This window comes from Mus caroli, chromosome 2 (assembly GCF_900094665.2).
Source record: "Mus caroli chromosome 2, CAROLI_EIJ_v1.1, whole genome shotgun sequence".
Lineage (NCBI taxonomy): Eukaryota > Metazoa > Chordata > Mammalia > Rodentia > Muridae > Mus > Mus caroli.
The window spans coordinates 123,085,699-123,106,278 of record NC_034571.1 but is presented as its reverse complement, the minus strand read 5'-3'; the positions used below and the strand labels follow the sequence as shown (position 1 = coordinate 123,106,278).

The following is a 20,580-nucleotide window of genomic DNA, read 5'->3' as shown; positions in this document are numbered from 1 at the left end:
GGTTCCCTCCCCCTTCCTTTATTAACTGAGTGTCTGGAATTAGTAAAATTGAGTCTTGATCAGAGTCTTGTCTTGACTCCATTGTTTCTTCCGCCCCGTCTAGTTTCCTCTCTTTCAGCCTGAACTGCCATTTTCAGTTGAACCGTTCGTGTTGTGGACCGCGGGCGGGCCGCAACAGCTATGTAGTGAGACCTTGTCTCAAAGGGCAAAATAATAACAAGAATTATAATAAAGCAGCAGTAATCAAAACGGTGTGATACTCGCATAAAAGTGAATGTTAATGGGTCACTAGGGCACACACGAGTCCAAAAATAAGACAAAATAGAGAGCAAAGGCAATCTAACAGAGCAAAGAGTCTTGTTTTAAATCAGTGCGGCTGTAATAACTAAGTATCTCCTAGGTGAGAATACAACAATAAAAAGAAAAACAAAGGAAAGAAAAGAAGAAAAAAAACTTAAACCCATCCTATCAACCAATCAAAAGCACTTTGAACCAAGTCCTCTCATCCTCTACAGAAATTTCCTCAGGGGCTGGGGAGGTAGCTCAGTGGTAGAGCACATGCCTAGCATGCACAATGTCCCGGGTTCTATCCCCGGCATGTAAAGATTAGACTGGGGCCAGAGAGATGGCTCAGTAGTGACAGCACTGGCGGCCACTGCTGGGGACGCAGGTCTGTTTCCTAGCACCCGTGTGGCCGCCCACAACCAACTCGAACTTCAGTTTCAGGAGATCTGATGCCCTTTTCTGGCTTCCTCAGGCACCAGGAATGCATGCAGCACACTTACAACATCACACACATACAATGTAAATAAATAAATCTTTAAACACTCACATAAATGGATCATGAACTTAAACATAAAACACAAACCCACACACTACAGAGGATCTCAGCTGGGAGAGCAAACACAAGAGCCACAGAAGAGAAAAGCAAGCATGTATTAAACTTCCTACAAGTAAATACAAGGGCTGTTCCCCAAAAGGTACTGCTATGGGATTAAAGTCATAAACACTGACTGGGAGGAAGCATCTGCCCAGCGTCTATCTGATGAAGCACCTGCATCTAGCGGATGGAGAGCTGCCCTGACTCAATACTGAGAAAAGAACTCACCCAGATAAAAAGGAGTGCCTTGGTGAGGATTCAAACAGCAATTTACCAGACGCTGTGGGAGGTCAGAGAAGCTCATGAAGAGACGGGCATCTTCAGCCCTTAGGGACACACAAGTTACAAGTACAATGGGACTCTACTACATACCTATTAGGACAGCTAAAACAAAACTAGATCTTCTAAGCATTAATGGGAATGCAGGGGAACAGTGATGTTCAAACACGACGATAGGAATGCGAAATGGTTCCACACCTCGGGAACAGACTGTGGCTTACAACACTAACACACACATGCCACAGGACACCCATTCCACTTTTAGGCATTTTGCCCCAGAGGAACAAAAACATTTGTCCATATAAAGAGTTGCATGCATGTAAATGTTTACGAACTTTCATTTGGCAATAATATCCCCAAGCTGGAAACAACTCAAAAGTATACTGAGTGAAGAGTCGATAAATACCTTGTCACGTTCATACGATGGAATATGATGACTCAACAATATAAAGAAATTGAATCGCTGGTACATGCCACCATGTGGGTAAATCTCAAAACCCTGAGGTATTATACTCCTAGACTGGCTTTGACCTTGCAATCCTCCTGCCTTCGCCTCCTGAGTGCTGGGACTATGGGCGTGTGTTAGACTTGGTGAGGTGAAGGCTACATATGAACCTTATTATTTGTCGCTATTTCTAAGGAAAACGGTTTTAAAAATAAAGAATAAAGAAACATACTTCTGCCGGGCGTTGGTGGCGCATGCCTTTAATCCCAGCACTCGGGAGGCAGAGGCAGGTGGATTTCTGAGTTCAAGGACAGCCTGGTCTACAGAGTGAGTTCCAGGACAGCCAGGGCTACACAGAGAAACCCTGTCTCGAAAAAAACCCAAAAAAACCAAAAAAAAAAAAAAAAAAAATCCAAACATACTTCTAATTTCCCTGTAATAAAAGGGAAATCATAACAGAAATTTAACAATACTTAGCACTGAGCCAGGTACAGTGGCTCTATTTCCCCAGCCCTTGAAAAAGTATTTTAGGAAAACGGCATAGATTTAAATGGTTGTATTAAAAAAGAAAAAGGTAAAAATTAACAAGCATCGAATTTAAGAAGCTGGAAAAGAATTTAAAAAAAGCCCAATGAAGCAGAAATCAATGTACTGCAAAACTATATACATTAGAAGAAGACTCACAAGGCTAACAGCTTTGTAGAAATAATAAAAGGCTAGGGAAATGGCTCATTACTTAAGAACACTGGCTGTTCTTCCAGAGGACCAAGGTTCAATTCCCAGCACGGGATCTGGGGCTCTCTTCTGGCCTCCACAGGCAGCAGGCACATGCATGATGTACAGACACACATGCAGGCAAAATACACACACACACACACACACACACACACACACACACACAGAAAACCAAAAAATAAAGCAAAATAGAAATAATTTAAAAATACTTTTTCTTTATTCTTCTCTCACACAATACATCCCAACTGTAGCCTTCCCTCTCTCCCTCCTCTCAGTCGATCCCCACCTCCCCTCTCCCCGCAGGTCCACTGCTCCTCCCTGTTAGCTTCAGAAAAGATCCAGCCTCCTAGGGATATCAATCGAGTACAGCATAACAAGATGCAACAAAATTAAGCATACAGCCTTATATTAAGGTTGGACAGGGCAACCCAGTAGGAGGAAAAAGGTCCCAAGAGCAGGCAAAATCGTCAGAGACGATTTTGTGGTACTCCCACTGTTAGGAGTGCCACAAGAACAAAGATAGATAACCACAGCATGCATGTGGAGGGCCTAGTGCAGACCTATGCTCTGTGGTTGCCACTTCAGCCTCCGTGAGCCCAAGAGAGCCCTGAGCTCCACAGCCAAACATTAGGCGGAGTTTAGGGAACCCTTCAGAAGAGGGGGAGGAAGGCTTGTAGAAGGCTTGAGTACACTAGGAGAACACGACCCGCAGGATCAATAAAAATAATGTAAAAAACCAAAAACGAAGCAGAAGTATGGGGGCGGCATTTAATGTACTTCTATAATCCCAGAACTCATGAAGCTGAGGCAGGAGGATGGCTACAAGTTCAAGGCCAGCCTGGGCTACAGAGTGAGGATCAGGAAAGCCAGGGCTGCATACCAAAACCCTGCCTCAAACAAATAAACCAGAAATAATAAACACATAATGAAAATGTTGATTTTCAGCAAAACTTAACCACAAAGACATGACAGGAACATATTAGAAAGGGAGAAGGTTCATAGCCAAAATCAGCAGAGATTTCTTTCTTTCTTTATGGTTTTGTTTTATTTTTGAGACAGCGTCTCTATATTATATAACTCTGGCTGTATTGGAAGTCCCTATGTGGACTAGGCTGGCCATCCACTTGCCCATCTCCAGAGTTCTGGGATTAAAGGCAGGCACCTCCATACCCAGCCAACAATTTTTTAAAAAGGATATTATGAATAAGTTTATGGAAACAAATTTGAAAACATAGGCACAATGCGTAGATTCCTTTAAATGGAAGCTCATCAAAGCAGAGAGAGAGGCTTGGGGTGCAGCTTGTGACGGAGCACTTGCCTGGCATGTGTGAGGCCCTGGGCTCAATGAGAAGGAAACGGGAAGCTGAGGTAGCTTTCTGAGCAGTGAAAATTGAGAATTAAACTTGAGACAAATTCTAACGAAACTTCACAGAATAAATCCAAACTCTTTCAACAAACAATAAAGAAAGAGACCAGAGAAATTTTAATTATTTAAAGGCTGGCAAATCGTGGGTCCAAATCACACAGTAAAAAGCAAAGAGGAACACTCCTCCCTTGCTGGTGGGACTCCAAGCTGGTACAACCACTCTGAAAATCAGTCTGGTGGTTCCTTAGAAAACTGGACATAGTCCTACCTGAGGACCCAGCAATACCATTCCTGGGCATATACCCAGAAGATGCTCCAACATGCAATAAGGACACATGTTCCACTATGTTCATAGCAGCCTTATTTATAATAGCCAGAAGCTGGAAAGAACCCAGATGCCCCTCTACAGAGGAATGGATACAGAAAATGTGGTACATTTACACAATGGAGTACTATGGAGCTATTAAAAACAATGAATATATGAAAATCTTAGGCAAATGGATAGAAAATATCAGTTTGAGTGAGGTAACCCAATCACAAAAGAACACACGTGGTATGCACTCACTGATAAGTGGATATTAGCCCAGAATCTTGGAATATCCAAGATATAATTCACAGACTACATGAAGCTCAAAAAGAAGGAAGACTAAAGTGTGGATACTTCAATCCTTCCTAGAAAGGGGAACAAAACAGGACAAAGTGTGGAGCAGAGACTGAAGGAATGACCATCCAGAGACTGCTCCACCTGGGGATCCATCCCATATATAACCACCAAACCCAGACACTATTGTGGATGCCAACAAGTGCTTGCTGACAGAAACCTGATATAGCTGTCTCCTGACAGGCTCAACCAGTACCTGACAAATACAGAGGTGGATGCTCTCAGCCAACCACTCGACTGAGCTCCTTCCAATGGAGGAGCTAGAGAAAGGACCCAAGGAGCTGAAGGGGTTTGCAGTCCCATAGGAGGAACAACAATGTGAACCAACCAGTTCCCCCAGAGCTCTCAGGGACTAAACCATCAACCAAAGAACACACATGGAGAGACCCATTGCTCCAGCTGCATATGTAGCAGAGGATAGCCTCGTCGGGAATCAATAGGAGTAGAGGCCCTTGGTCCTGTGAAGGCTCGATGCCCCAGTGTAGGGGAATGCCAGGGCCAGGAAGTAGGAGTGGGTGGGTTGGTGAGCAGGGGAAGGGGGAAGGGGCTAGGGGTTTTCGGAGGGAAAACCAGGAAAGGAAATAACATTTGAAATGTAAATAAAGAAGATATCTAATTTTAAAAAAGAGAAGAAATTTATCAAACACAGATGAACATAAAGGCAAGCACTTTGAACACATGATTGGCAGAACAAGTAGTGTAGCAGAAGAAGACAGCAAATCCTCATAGGCCCCCCACACCATGAGCCACTCGGTCTTAAACTGCATTGATGGAGCCGGGGAGATGCTCAGTTGGTAAAGCCCATGGAGCACAAGCATGAGACCCGAATTTGATCCTCAGCATCATCTACAAGAGTCATAGATCAGGGACATCTGTAACCCTGGTGAGGGGAAGGAGACAGGCAGATCCTTGAACTCACTGGCCGGCCAATCTGTGCACATCTGAGACTTGGTGAGAGACTGTCTCAAAAGGTAAGGTGGAAGAGGTGGAGAAAGACATCAACCTTGACCTCTAACTTCCATATGTATGCACACAATTAAAAAAAAGAAACCTGTTAATGTAATTCAGCACATTAATAGATAAGTAGATTGAAGCAGAAAGCTACATGATGAACTCAACACACCCAGAGAAAGCAACACTTTAAACTGAACATCCCTCCATGATTAAAATGGAAAACCACCTTTCTTAACTGGATGACACATGGTAACTCCAGATAGCTGGAGTTAACATTCTTTGTTGTTATTTTGAGAAAGTGTCTTATGTGGTACAGGGTAACCTTGAACTTGTAACGTAGCCAAAGCTAAACCTGACTGCTGATCGTCCTCTCAATTGCCAGGATTGCAGATGTGTGCTATAGCAGTGAGACCTTCAAATCAACAACAAAGCTGGAACACTAGTGGTACAGGCCTTCAATCCCAAGTACTTGGAAGGTGGAGGCAGGAGGATCACAAATTCAAGGTCTGCCTGAAATACAGGACGAGACCAAGGCCAGCATGAGAAATTTAGTGAGACCCTGTTTCAAAACAAAATGTAAAAAGAGGAATGGGGAGTGAGTCCTGGGGAAAAAGAAGAACCAACCAATCAGATAAATAAATATTACATGCCATGTAGCCAAGGCTACACAGTGAGACACTATTTCAAAACAAAACAAGAATGCCCATTATAAACCACGAACTGCCATTTACTCTTATACTCTCAAGACTTGGGAAGCTGAGGCTGGAAGATCACAAGTTTAAGGCTAGCCTGGGTTATATAGGAAGGCCTGGTCTAAAAAAAAGAATAACAAAGCAGCCAGGCAGTGGTGGCACACACCTTTAATCCCAGCACCCAGGAGGCAGAGACATCTGCATCTCTGTGAATTCAAGGACAGCCTGGTCTACAAAGTGAGTTCAAGGACAGCTAGGGCTACACAGAAACCCCTGTTTTGGAAAAAAACAATAAAAAATAACATGTAAACAATAAAATAACACTCTTTATAGTGCTTGGTTGCTTGTTTTTTGACCAGATGGCTTGGAACTGTTACATAGACCAGGCTGACCTCAAGCTTGTAGAATTCTGCCAGCCCCTGCTTCCCCAGTGTTGAGATTAAAGATATGCTCCACCACACCCAGTTTACAATGCTTATGGTACTCAAGGCTATGATTGTAGCCCTACACAGTGCAACAAAGCAAAAAAAGTCACATGTAAGAGGCTTGGATAGTTAAAATGGCCGTTTGAATAAACCAACATATGTACAGAAAAGCAAAAAGATCACACGTGAAAATTGGTTGATTATCAGCAAATGATATGTAGGCGTGGTGGAAATGTCATTCTTGGTCAGGAGTCTAGGGGTGGCACTAGAGAGGTGGCTCATCAGTTAAGAGCATTGGTTGCTTTTCCAGAGGACCCAGCTTTGGTTCCTGGCACCCACATGGTGGCTCACAATCATTTGTAACTCCAGTTCCAAAAGAGCTAATATCCTCTCCTGGCCTCCACACACATCAAACACACACATCATATAGGCAAAACATTTATGCACATAAAATTTCAAAACAAAACTTGTAAAAGTCCATGGCTGGGTAGCTCATGGGCCCTAGGTCAGAACTTGTTACTGTTTTGCTAAGTGGTGGCCATACTTTCAAAAATGACTTCCACATATTTATGTTTATCTCCGTAGACCTGACCTGTTCTCAGCCTTGGACAGGAGCTCCCTTTTTGCGGTGGACACCAGTCAGTGCAGCACAACTGGTCAGAGTGGTAAGAATAAGAGACTGAATGTTCTGCAGAAGGCAGAAAGAATGCAAGAGCCGGAGAAAGGGGTTAAGGCTGTCTTTTGGGTGGGATACAGCCACTGCAATCATGAACTCATGGCAGCTCAGGCTACCCGCACAAGATCAAGCCACCCAAAATCCTAACACGGATAGGGTAAATGATCTCCAGGCTCCACTCCTTTCAGAGAAGCTACTTGAAGTTGACCATAGCTGGGAGAAGGAGAATCACTCTTTTTTGATGATGTGTTTCTGGTGTGATTCCCATGTCCCAGTGCGTCATCTACACCCCTATACATGTCAGTGAGCTGTTTAAAAAAAGACATGAAGTTGGGGAGTATTGAGGGTGATTCAGGGAGTGTTGAGGGGGATTCTGGGTGGGTGTGACAAGTTGGGATGGAGAAATCAGGGTAGATATGATCTTATTTTGTTGCACATGTATATGGATTTCTCAATAATAAAGAAAAATTAAAGGTATAATTTACCATGGATATGAACTATATATAACATGGTTGTGAGAAGGTATGTATGTCTGAGCGGCTCATTCCTTTATATCTTCAAGTCCTCCCTCAAACACCACCTTCCCAGTTCAGTCTCCTGTGACCACTCCATTTAAAATTGCATGTCTCCACCAAAATTGTTTTTATTTGTTCCCATTTCTCTATTTCCTCCAAAAAGACTTCAACTCTATATAAGTAGGGTCTAAAATTTACATGAGAACACAACAGGCCAAAATAGCCAACATTTTCTTCAAAACGTATTATTACCTAACTCCCTGTGCTTTCTCCTTCCACAAGGACAAGTATTCTTGTCTGCTTTATTTATTCTTGTATATATAAAGCTTGAAACTCTTCTAGGGGTCTCTTGGTTTTGTCTTCTTGAAGGAAAGAATTCAGCCAAGAGACATAGACAATTGAAGCAGAAGTTTATTTAACAAAGTAAGCAAAATAAACACTCCACAAAGAGACTGTAGTGGACGGCCTCCAGTCAGGGAGCAGCCCACGAGGTTCTGTATTTGGACCTTAAAAGGGTTTTTGTGAGTATTTATGAGGTTAGGCGGCAGATTGATAAAGTTGCCCTTTTCCTCCCAAATCAAAGTAGACCAGATTTCCCTTTTAGAGTGTTTGTTCCCATGCTCCTTTAGAAAATCCCTCTAGATGAATGGGGGTGTCAAAAGCACAGTGCAGGGCTGGAGAGATGGCTCAGAGGTGAAGAGCTCTTGTTGCTTTTATAGAAGACCCAGGTTTGGTTCCAAACACTACATAGTAGCTCACAAGCAACTGCGACCCCAGTTCCAGAGGATCCAATGCCCTCTTCTCACCCGCTCTGGCACCAAGCATGCACTTTGTGCACATACATACACCAAGGCAAAACACCCACAGACTTTTTTAAAAGACACAATGCAAGTTATAATGATGTCAGGTCTTTTGAGAACACAGACCCTCTATGAATGCACATGTATGGGAGAATGCCCTCTCTTACCTGAATTTCTGACATAGCTTGAACAACTAAACTGCATTTTCAAGGATGTTTAGCCACACAGGCATTGTGATGAGCAGAGACACCGTAGCCACAGTTTTCTTTAGGTGCCTTATCCTGAGTTCCTTGTCTACCGGGAGTCAGAATCTGGTACATCACTATCTACCCAGAGTCTGGTACACAGTGCTGTTCCACAACTATTGAATAAATGAGTAAAATTAGTAACTATATGTGACTTAAAAGTCATACAACCCAGCTGGGCAGTGAGGACGCACGCCTTTAATCCCAGCACTCGGGAGGCAGAAGCAGATGGATTTCTGAGTTCGAGGCCAACCTGGTCTACAGAGTGAGGGGTCTACAGAGTGAGTTCCAGGACAGCCAGGTATACACAATAAGAGAAAACCTGTCTTGAAAAACCAAAAAAAAAAAGTTATACAACCTTACTGAAAGGCATTAAAAACGGCTGTAAAATGGGCAAATAGACTGTATTCATTGTAATATTACTCAAAAGATATTATACACTAAGTAGTGTGTGTGTGTGTATTGGTATAATGATTTATTCAAGCAGATTCTAAAATTTGCATGAAAACACAAAAGGCCTAAATGTCCAATATTCTCTTGAAAAATGATTAAGGAAAGTGAGGGAATTGCCCTATATACTTTTGCTACATCATCACCATCAATCTATAATGATTAAAACACTAAGAGGTCACTAAACTCAAGTGGGGACTGTGTGTGGCAAACACCTACTGTCCCAGCACTGTACTAGGGAGGAGGTAAGAGGATTGCAAGTTCAATACCAGCCTGGGCTACTCAGTGTCTCAAAAATAATAAATAAACAAACAAGCAAACAAACAAGAAAATAACCCAAATAACCAAAAAAGAAAAATGGAAGCCAGGCATGGTGGCACATGCCTTAAATCCCAGCACTTGGGAGGCAGAGGCAGGCGGATCTTTATGAGTTCAAAGCCAGCCTAGTCTACATATCTAGTTTCAGGCCAGCCAGAGCTACACAGTAAGACCTCGTCTCAAAACAACAGCAATACAAACAAACAACAACAATGAACACAACTCTCACTACACACATATTGTTTAGCGATTACACAATCTGTGATAACTTCATTGAAAATTAATGAAGTCACACTTATCTTCACTAGAGGACTAGATGAAACAGGAAAGAACCAGGTGTACTGAAGTGAGTGTTTTAGTTTTGTTTATTTTTGTTTAATGGAACCTCCTAGTCGTGTTCTCTAACTGTCCTGTGGAAGTTTCCCAACTACTGGGCTAGTAGGTATGTTCTACTACACCCAGCCCCAGGGCGTCTTCTGTTGTCGCTGTTTTGAGACAGAGCCTCTATGTAGCCCTAGCTCTATGGGTCATGCCTCTGTCTCCTGAGCGCTGAGATCACAGGCATGCACCACAATGCCCGTCACTCAGTGGTGTTGCTTTTTAATGTTCCACTTGTCTATCAGTACGTTCACGGGTATAGACGATTATTATGTTTAGTGATTTTTATTTTATTTTTCTATTGTATGCATCATATAGAATATAATATTTTTTCTTTTAAAAATATTGCTTTATGTGGAGTGTTTGCTTGCATGTATGTATGTATACCATGTGTGTGCCTGGAGTTATTGATGGTAGTAAACCATCATGTGGGTGCTGAGAACTGAACCCAGGCCTCTGAGTGCTCTTAACCACCGAGACATCTCTCCAATCCCATAAACACTATAAATAATCTTAGGGATGAGGGTGTGGCCCAGCAGTAGAATACCTCAGTAGTATTCAGGAGGCCGTGGGTTCATCCTTAGCATCTCCAGGATGAAATAAAATAAAGTTTGTACAAAAGCCTTTCTAAATGTAACAAAAAGACTGGACAAAGCTTACCACAAGCACAGTTCAGAGACAACAGCCAAATAGAGCCAATAAGACAAACATAAGAAAGGACCGGCCAACTTCCTTCAGATACATCACTAGGAAACGCCAACTCTTAGAGAAAAACTAGCACAAAACGTGAACAGACCGTTAGGAGAAACACGAGGGTATGCTTAGCAGAGAACAAGAAACGGAAGTTGCTGGGCGACCACTACTCGGCCCCTGACAGAGACAGGGGAAGTAGGGTAGCCATTGCTTGTAGCAGTCATCTGTCAGCCTTATGCTGGCTGCGGTCCTCGGAGCTTTCGCTCCTTAGCTGTCTACAACCCGGATGCTGCTCCTCTACACCATCCATGATGGTTTGAATGGCAATGCAGTTTCTCCTTCTGATACTCTTCCTCCCCCATTTCTCCAGCATTTTCTTCCTCTGTTGACATTGCTTCCCCCCCCCAGCCCCCACTCCCACTTCTCTGGCCACATGTTACTAATAAGTTCAACCATAAAATACTCCCACCTATAGCTACTCCACCCTCCAGTCCCCCTCTAACCCTCTAACTTCCAGCTTAACTCCTCCTGCCTAGTCACTCATCTCTTCGATCCCATCAGAACCTACCTTCTCTCTCCCAAAGCCCCTCCTCAGTCAACTCGTCTCTGTAATGACATCTTGCACCTTTAGCTTTCTTACCACCTCAGCTTTCATCGTGCTCAGCTGGCAAGCCCTTTCCTGGGCTCACACAGTCACTTGCCTGTTCTGCGTCCACACCTAGACAACCATTTCACCCCCCTCCTAGTGTCTCCCTCTCCATCTTCATCCTCAGCTTCATCCTTCCTTCTTCCCAGAGAAAACAAAGCAGTCATAAAATAAACCCAAAAAGCAATTGGCAGAGAATGTCAGCAAGCTCCCACACTAACTCACTTCATGTCCTCTGTCTTCCCTACTGCTTCCCTAACCAGTGGTCTGAGTCCCCAGATAAAACCAGCACACCAACCTGTGCACTATAGTCCACGTCTTTGGCTAACTGCAGGACATTACCCTAGATTTCCTACTGAGGTCTCTCAGCATATCACACACTTTCTCTTGTCCTTACCTACACTGCTCTACCCTGCTTCTCTGACCTCTTCAGGGTTGCTCTGCATGTACTTCTCAACTCTCCGACCCCATTCTCTTTATGCTGTATGGAGTGAGTGACACCCTGGCTGAATGTGTACTGCTGACATGGACACTGAAGCATCAGGACCCCAGTAGCTCAGTTCCACACAAGTGCCAAAGCTTTTCCCAGGTAAGGATCACAGGGATGGAAAGCCTTCCTTGGGTCTGAGTTCGAATGCTGACAGTGTGTGAGATTGCTCCTCCTGAGGTTAGCTAAGCCTGCCTCCTTGCTCAGCTAGATCTAACAACCCTGCCTGCTTCTTCTGTATAACTTCAGCTCCTTGTTCAGCTGTGTGCAGTAACCCCACCTTGCTGCTGAATTGTCTATGATGAGCACACCAAGTCTCCTCTATCAGACTGAGCTTTTCTGTGTGTCTCCCTTTACTCCCTTGCTGCCCCAGTTAGGTCAGTCCCCAGAGCTGTGCAAGGGCTTGACAATGCACCTCGACTCTACTGAAAAACTCTTGTTGAGGTCTTTGGTATCTTTGACACCACAAAATCTAATGATCCGGTGAAGAGCAAGCAGTATGTGCTGCAGTTGCCTACTTGGGGCATTCTCTGATCTAAGCTCCAGGACACAGCACTGCCTTGACATTAATCTTACCTCACTCTGACAGCTTCTATTCATTCTCCATTGCTGGTTCTACATCTCCATGACTCTGGATAAGGGACACCTCAGGTCTAGCCCTTAGAACTCTCCTGTCTTCTGACAACACTCATTCCCCCATCTCAGCCATTCACATTTGTATCCACAGCTCTCCCCTTCCTCTAGGGTATGCTTCAGCTTCTTTGTAAACCTCCCATCCAGGTGCTTCATTAGCCGACTAAACACGTTGTGGCTACAACCAACCTTCTAATACTTCACCCTGCTGCAAACCTGCTCTCTTCCAAATCTGCTTCCTAATGAGCTCGCTGTCCCAATGACCAGATCTGAGACCTTGCAGCCATCTGTGAATGCCATCTCTCTACCTCTGCATTTGACTCTTTCTTCTCTCCTTATCTAATGAGATCCAGACCCTAAGACAGCTGTGGCAGTGCACTTCCTACTCCTAGCACCCAGAGGCGTTGGCCAACAGCAGAGGATCAGCATCACCGGGCTCACAGCAACTCCACTCTCTAGACTCTCTCCTTAGATGTTCTTCACCATCCTTGCCCACACCCCCTGTCATTCCCTTGTTCTTCTCTGGCTCCTCTGATAAAGGAGTTGGGGACCGCATCTCCAGGAAGCTCGTCATAAGGACTTCCCTTTGAGGGCCATGGCTGTCATTTCTTTGATCCCTTATGAAGTCTCACTGGCCTCAGAGCCATCCATATAGCACCTCAGGGAACCTCTCTGCTCCCACCTGTCCATGGTTTGCTTAGTGACTCAATCCAGGTGCCCTCCCCATGCCTGTACCTGTCAATAATGACTGGATCAGAAGGCGTCTCATTCCGGTTACCACAGCTCTTGCGGTCACAGCACCGGCTGAAGGAAAAATGAAGAAAGACAGAAAGAAGTGGTGGAAGAAAGAGAGTCAGGGGTGGGATGCAGGTGTGGGGTGTGGGGCATTCCCGTGAAGACTCAGGGGGTGGGATGTGGGCATGGGGTGTGGGGCACTCCAGTGAGGACTCAGGGGGTGGGATGCGGTGTGGGGTGTGGGGCTCCCCAGTGAGGACTCAGATGATCTGTTCTGTGTGTAGAATTCCTATGGGCAGGCGGAAGTTCTTCCAGGGACTTGGGGGAGAAAGCAAGGGAGGGGCTTGGCAGGATCCTTGGCAGCCTAGTTCTAGGAATAAGGTTGGTCATGAAAGCCATGCGCCACCAAGCAGTGGCTCACCTACAGTGTCTCTTGGATGATCACCAGTGAACCTGTGGCTGCACCCTGACCTGGACATGGCCCACACTGCAGAGGCCTTCTCTAGCTTTTTGTTTGTTTGTTTATTTGTTTGTTTTGAATTTCCTTCCAAGGGTGGCCACTGTCTCAACCACAGGTTTTTAAACATATCCTTTCCGTTTATCAGGAGCTGTCTCTGAGGCACTGTCGGACTGGAATATCCAGGGAAGCCCCTCAGGAAATGCTCTAGGGTAAAGGAAGGGGGAACTAAGAGCCCTGTCCTCCTCCCCACCCCCAATTTACCTACCAAAGAGTTGCCTGGCAATTCTCACATCTAGGCAGCTAGGTCTCTTCCAGCAGGCCCCTTAACGAATCCCAGCCCAGCCTGTGTGCCCCCATCTTCCCAGAGAGCTACTCCCCGGAGTGTTGTTAGCTCAGCTTCCTTTAGCAGTAGGAGGCTTCTTTTGCAAAAACACTTAGAGAAGTCACATAAACAGGCCAGGCTAATGGGGCCTCAAGGAGCCTCTCTTCTGCCCATGCTGTGCCTAGGGAGCTCACCACTCCCCTGCCCAGGCTTTCCCCAGGGAACTGGAGGTGTTGTGAAGTAGGAGCAGGGCCTGACAGGGACTCTGAGCTACATCTGACAAGGAGGTACACGGCTTGTCAATGTCAAGGTACATCTTGGGTGACACTACCCATCCACCTTACCTGCACATGATCTCATGAGTGAGCAGCACTCGGCACATCTCGGGATTCTTGTCCTGACCCTCATAGATGATAGCCTGGGGAGGAGGAAGTGTGGAGGCTCGAGGGGAAGGAGGCTCCTCTCAAGTCCCCATGGCAAGCACAGATGAGCCTCTGCCCAGGAGAGGTCCCACCCCAAGAAAGATCATGCCCCCTGCCTGGGTGCAAGGCAGGAACCTGAAGCCTAGCTGCTCAGGTGGAGGAGAGTCTCCTACCCTCAGATAGGAACATCAGCTAGGTAGCAAGAACAGCACCAGGTCTGCAGATTCCCTGCTAGTGGAGCAGACAGGCTCCTGGTCCCACCCTGCATCATGTTCCTCCCCTTACCCCTTCTTAGCATCTACCCCTTTGCAGGCTGATCCATGCTTATGATGGGCTTCTGGTCATGTATATGGAACCTCTCAGCAATTCCTGGTAGCTAATAACACAGGCCACTCCATACCTCCCTATCAATCCCCATGTGCAAATGAGTATGTCGCCCTTGGATTATCGATCCCCTCTTTCCCAGTCTCTGTCCTAAACAAGAAGTGGGCTTCCCAGTCTATTAGCCCCCGGGGCGTCCAGCCTTCCTGTTTTTAGGTCCTTTTCTCTGTAGGCTCCCATGCTCATTTGCCACCCAGTCCCACTGCCATTGCTTGGTGTGCCTCCCCTATCACAGTGACTGAGAGCTTTCTGGATATAGGCCATTCTGCTCTGCTTTGGGACTAGGACCAGGTGAGGCTGCTAGAGGCACTTGTCCATACAAGAGCATGCAAGTTGCCATGTTTCATTCTAGACCCTAATCCAACCCCTGTACAACTCAAGCGCCTCCTCCCAGAATGTCTCTGAAGCCCTGGGACTCGGGCTACCTCCCAGAATACAGCAGGTTTGTCCCTTTGAACTGCTTTTACCAGTCCCGAGCCTCCTTCCTGGAACCAGCCTATCAGTGAGGCGCTGAGTGTCTGCAGATCAGGCTCTGGAACAGCACACAGGTCTCTTTTCCGTCCCTGACTCCCATGGGGGGGGGGTGCCCATCCCCCTTTGCAGTTAGTGATGATGTTAGCGGTCTTTCTCTTGAGAATTGCTCTCAGTGGAGTTGCCTGTAATGTGTGCCTTAGGCATGGTCCCTAGCCAGTGGCTGACTGATGGAGGACACAAAACACTGCCCTTGCTTTCAGGGCGCCGATTCTGGTGCTGTTTCTATTCCAGTGATCCTTGTGGATTAGGCTGGGGCTGGACTCTACCCGAGACTACCTGCTTGCTGGGTATCTCTCCCTGTCCTGCTGCCTTTCCTCGCCTCCTGAGGAATTTTTTCCCTCCTCACCAATGAACTACACACCCCCGATTCTGTGTCTAAGACTGGGTTGTTAAGGAATATGACTTAAGCCAGGGTCTTTTTATAAATACTTTCTTTTCCAGACTGAATAGAAAAACACATAATCTTCTCGCCACAGGCAGAGCTGGGAGAGCTACACCAGTGAGTAAAGGCACGGGAGAGATGGAGAGGGGCTAAGGTTGCTTACTCAAATCAAGCCTTAAATGGTCCCCAACAGGCCCCGGGCTGGCTCACCTGCTTTGACATGGAGTCAATAAGGCGCACATAGAGGTCTTGCTCTGTCCGAAGTCCTAGGGTGGGAGGGCAGAAAGAGCTTGCTGTTAGGGGAACACGCGGATGCCTCGGACAGCTATACCCATACCCTCCCAGGTTCCGAGAGGGCGCAACGTGTCTCAGGATGCTGTGGTACCCAGGCTTTGCTTACCATTATTATACACCAGCCGAAGGCGGTAATGGATCCCGTTGTTTGTCTTTTCCGTCCCAGGCTCCTGCAAGGATAAGACAGAAGGATGTTCAAGGGTTCAGTGCCTTCAACCTCCTTCACCCACACCCTCCACTCTAACCCCGTGGTCCTTCTTTGCCTTCCAGCCACTCATCCATCCTTTCCCACATATCTACCATTTATCCACTCATCTTCCCCAGTGTTCGAGTGAACGTGGCAGGGTCCCTGAAGCCCTCCCATCGCTCCCAGTGCTAGTCCCAGGCCAGCCCATGAGCCTCTCACTCGATCCTTTTCCACGAAGTCGATGAAGGCTGTGCGCTCCACCTCCACGGGCTGCCCCTGCCGGTCGTACATGGCCAGCACGAAGTGGAAGAAGTTGGACTTCCTGAGGTTGGAGGGGGGCTGCTTTTCAAAATGTGCTCTTGCCAGGCCCACGCCACTGTGGGAGGAAAGGAACTGGAAAACCACTGGAAGGGGCCTCCAGGGAGAAAGACCCCAGTGGCTCTGACCAGGACTAGACTTTGACATGCCAAGCATTTGGGCAAGGACCATATCAGTTCCACAAAGAGGCCTACAGCACTGAGGCTACCCTAGCTTGCTTCTTTGAGAAGAAGGAATACACAGGTGCTGCATGAAGGCATTCTGACAGGCTCTCCCCAACTGCAGGCTTCTCCCATATTTAGGAAGGTTCATATCTCAAGTCAAGTGTATAAACTATAAATGAATTCACTATACTATCCAGAGGCATTTAGGAGTGTGTATTAGGGCATCAAGAAGTACCTGGGCAGCTCTGAAATGAATTTCCCACTGAACCCCAGCTTACAACTAGGGCTTGACTGAGACTACAGCACTGCCTACTACATGATGTGCATCAGACTACCAGGGATGCTGCACAGTTCCAGGCTATTAGTCTGCCTATCTTAGACCTTGGGCTATGGGGATAGATGGGGAATACTCTTCTGGGTACAGAGGGCATGACTCCAGCTTCAAGACAGCATGGCTTCTGAGCAAGAGGATCTCCTAGTCTGGCCTGATGAAAGGCTTGCTCCTGGCTCTTCAGAAACCGTGCTCAGAAGCAAGGAGGAAGAGAAGAACAAGGTCTCATTTACCAGACTGCCCCTGAACTCTGTAACACGCAGCATGCAGTAATGGAAGTAAACGCCTGGAAGAGGACAGAACCACAGGCAGAGAGTGGAACAAGGGTCAGAGTGTGAGTACCTTTGGCCCCAAATGTCACCATGTAAAAAAAAAAAAGAAGCAAAGGAGGAGAATATTGTTTTGGGTTGGTTATTTTGTTTGTTCATTTGTTCAGTGTTTTGGTTTTGTCTTGTTTTATTATTGTTTTTTGAGATAGGGTCTCACTCTGTAGTCTAGGCTGGCCTGGAACTCACTATGTAGTTCAGGCTGGCCTCAAACTTGCTGTGATCTTCCTGCCTCAGCCTCCCAAGTGCTGGGATTATGATATGAGCCACCACACCTGGCCAAAAAACACAAAGGACAATAACTCTTCTGTGGGACCCGAGGACAAACTTCCAGAGACGATGGCCTTCCCAGAACCCCCGGGGAGTAAGTATATACTCAGTAACTGGAAAGGGGGAAGGGAAGAACAAGTAGCCCAAGACATATTGCAAGGGCAGGTGTCAGTGGATCCGATTTCACAAAGTGAAATACTGGGGGGCGGGGCACAGCTCGGTGGGAAGAGGGCCTCTCTACATGAAGGAAGCCCTAGGCTCAATAGCCAGGGCCACATAACACCAGGGTAGGTAGTGCACACCTGTAATCCCAGGACTCTGGAGGTGGAGACAGGAAGATTGGAAGTGCATCCTTGGCTACATAGGGAGCTGAAGGTGAGCATGAGATACAGGAGACTCTGTCTCAAAATAATTAGCGAGACAAGGAGAGAGAGAAAGGAGGAAACATAAATAAAAGGGGGTGGGACTAGGGAGAAGGCTCGGTGCTTAACACGCTTGTGAATGTGAGGACTTCATAGCCCCAGAACTCACGTAAATACTGGGGGATATGTCAGTGCTAAAAGGGCAGGGACAGGGGTACTCATAACAAGCTGGCTGGCTAGCCTAGCCATTTAGATAAGCTCCGGATTCAATTGAGAGGCCCCGCCTCAACGAGAAAGCTGGAGAATGACCAAGAAAGACTCCAAGAAAACGGCAATAATGCTCCTCCTCATGCAGACAAATGCATGTGCTCTCCTCGTGTTTGCCCCCCCCCACACAAAGATGCACACACACACACACACACACACACACACAGTGTACACATACTCATGATGGCATAAAGCGAGGAGAAAAGTTTGCATTGGAGGTTCCTGCCAGACTGTGTAGGACTATGAACACTAGGAAAAGAAGTTTAGCCTTTCTTCTCTAGAGGTGTCCCAAAGCACACTACTTACAGGTTCTCCACCCTAGAAAAGAGTGCTGTGACCACACTTCTGAGAAATGTGGTTCACACTGAAAGCCTCTGGACATCCTGCAGAAATGATTGTGCTTCAGTGGGCTCAGGCTAGCACGTCCCATACGTTCAGTGCCTAGACTCCAAGATGATGGTTCCCAATGTGCTTTAGCGGGTTCCTCGCCTGTGTTTCTGCTGATCCGTGTGGCCAATAGAATCTAACAAAAATGATAGCACGTGACTTCTACATTTTAGGTCGTGAGAACATTGTAGATTCTGCCTTGTTCTTTTTCTGGCTCATTACACAGGGGCCGTCAGCTTCCATTAAAAACCAACGCCCAGGACTGGGGAGATGTCTCAGTTGACAAAGCATGTGTGTCACAAGCATGAGGACCCGAGTTTTGACCCCGAGAACCAACATAAAAAGCAGGACATGGTGTTGTAGGGTAGGAAACAGAGATGGGGGAATCCCTGGGCCGTGCTGACCACTTGGTGAAGTTCCAGGCTAATGGGAGACCCTGTCTCAATCAGAAGGAGAAAGGTGTATGAGGAATCACGTGAGGCTGTACATGAACATGCACACATACACACACACACACACACACACACACCATCTCAGATGCCTATCAGACATGCTACTGTGACAATGACTACCAGATACATTGCTGTTTAATATTTCCTTGCACATAATTTAAAATCAGGAGCCACTGAGATAACTCAACAGGTAAAAGGCCCTTGCTGCCAAGTCTGATACCCTGAGTTCCATCCTAGGATCCTGCATGGTAGGAGAGGGTCAACCCCCACCAGCTGTCCTCTCACCTCTGTAAGTGTGCCCCCCAACAAATAAATAAACACAAGTAAATTTTTTTAATTAAATAAAATGAACTTACTGTTTTCTTTGGCTTCACACTAGGCCATAGTATCTAGGCTGTCAGAGAATGAGGCGACTGCTATGTTTTCATACTGAATATAGCAAATAATAAAACCAACTGTTCTTCCTCCTGGGAGTGGCCACGGGAAAGGGCGATGACGGAAGGTGCCCAACACTCTTCCCTACCAGAAGTTCCCTCTCCAGGGTCTTGTCCTCTCCATTTTTCCCTGTTCCCTCCAGCTAGGTGGCAGTCCTTTCAAGTGGGAACTTGACCACCCTCTGTCAGCTTCTCTACCTGGCTGAGAGGCAGGGAGGCCTGAAGAGCTTTTGATCACAGCAGGTCTCTGATTACTATGGATGAATATGCTAATGAGAGATCAACTCTGAGCTCCACCCTCCCGCTTCCAGGCCCAGCTTAGCTTGAACTCTGCCAGGGATGGTTTCAAGAACCACCGAGTGGAAAAGATGATGGAAGGGGGTGGCCTTGTAGAGCAATCCCATCACTGCTGTTCTTTATTCTTGTGAGTCTGACGGGCTCTCAGGCAGTGGGAAGAGAGGAGACAGGAAGGCCTCGGCAGAGGAGAAGTGGATACTGAGAAAATACAGAATCCCCAAGTCACTCAGAAGGCCTTTTCTATGCAAAAGCCCTTGCCTGGCTCAGGGCTTCTAACTGGTACAAAGGGAACTGTTAGTGACCCCAGCTTCCTATCCTATCCCAGTCCTTTTGGCAAATTTCACTCAGTCCAAATCCTGTTTATCCCCTGCTCCTGTTGGTCTCCTGATCCTATTGGTCTACTATGGGTTTCCCTAAACCTTGGGCCAAACTCCCCACACTGGGCCTGCCTTCCCCGTGGAACAGGATTACTTGGGAGATAGAAAGAACACAAAGATTAGGGAAGGGGAAAGGCAGCAGGTTCTCACAGGGGGGATGGATCAGTATCCAGTGCTAAGGGGTGAGGCAGAGAGAAACTGAGCCATCTCACATGGCCCACAACACAGCACCATCTCACTTAGCCTGGCTCTGTTCCTCCTAAGGCGGCCTAGAGTAGCACTGAACTCCCTGTCCCTGCTCACAGCCTTCCATGGGGCAGCACTGACTAGTTAACATTTCCATCATCCATCCTGAACTACCACAGAACAGTAATAATGACAGTCTTAGTACCCTTCAGACCTTGGATAAAATGGGAAGACCCCCTGCTGGGTCCATTCTCTCTCCTTGCCTGGGAAGTCTCTAGTTCACCTCAGTCATGCATTAGCTAATTAGCACTGAGATGATAAAATGGGAAAGGATTTTGCTGCAAAGAATCTAGTATTTTCTATATGCATGACACAGAATACTACAAGGAATATGTTGTACAGAGGACAGAAAGC

At 46.5% G+C, this 20,580-nt stretch overlaps 1 protein-coding gene across 5 annotated transcripts in view; it reads right to left on the bottom strand.

Annotated features, from left to right (window-relative positions):
• Positions 1-20,580, bottom strand: part of Ebf4 (EBF family member 4) — a 73,702-nt gene that overhangs the window by 46,307 nt on the left and 6,815 nt on the right. For all 5 annotated transcript variants that reach the window (XM_021150307.2, XM_029474013.1, XM_021150296.2 and 2 more), the window contains 5 exons: positions 16,215-16,371; positions 15,915-15,978; positions 15,725-15,780; positions 14,140-14,213; positions 13,014-13,082 (listed from right to left, as the gene is read on the bottom strand). In XM_021150307.2, the coding sequence (XP_021005966.1) occupies positions 13,014-13,082; positions 14,140-14,213; positions 15,725-15,780; positions 15,915-15,978; positions 16,215-16,371 (420 nt within the window). The remainder of the gene's footprint in view (positions 1-13,013; positions 13,083-14,139; positions 14,214-15,724; positions 15,781-15,914; positions 15,979-16,214; positions 16,372-20,580) is intronic.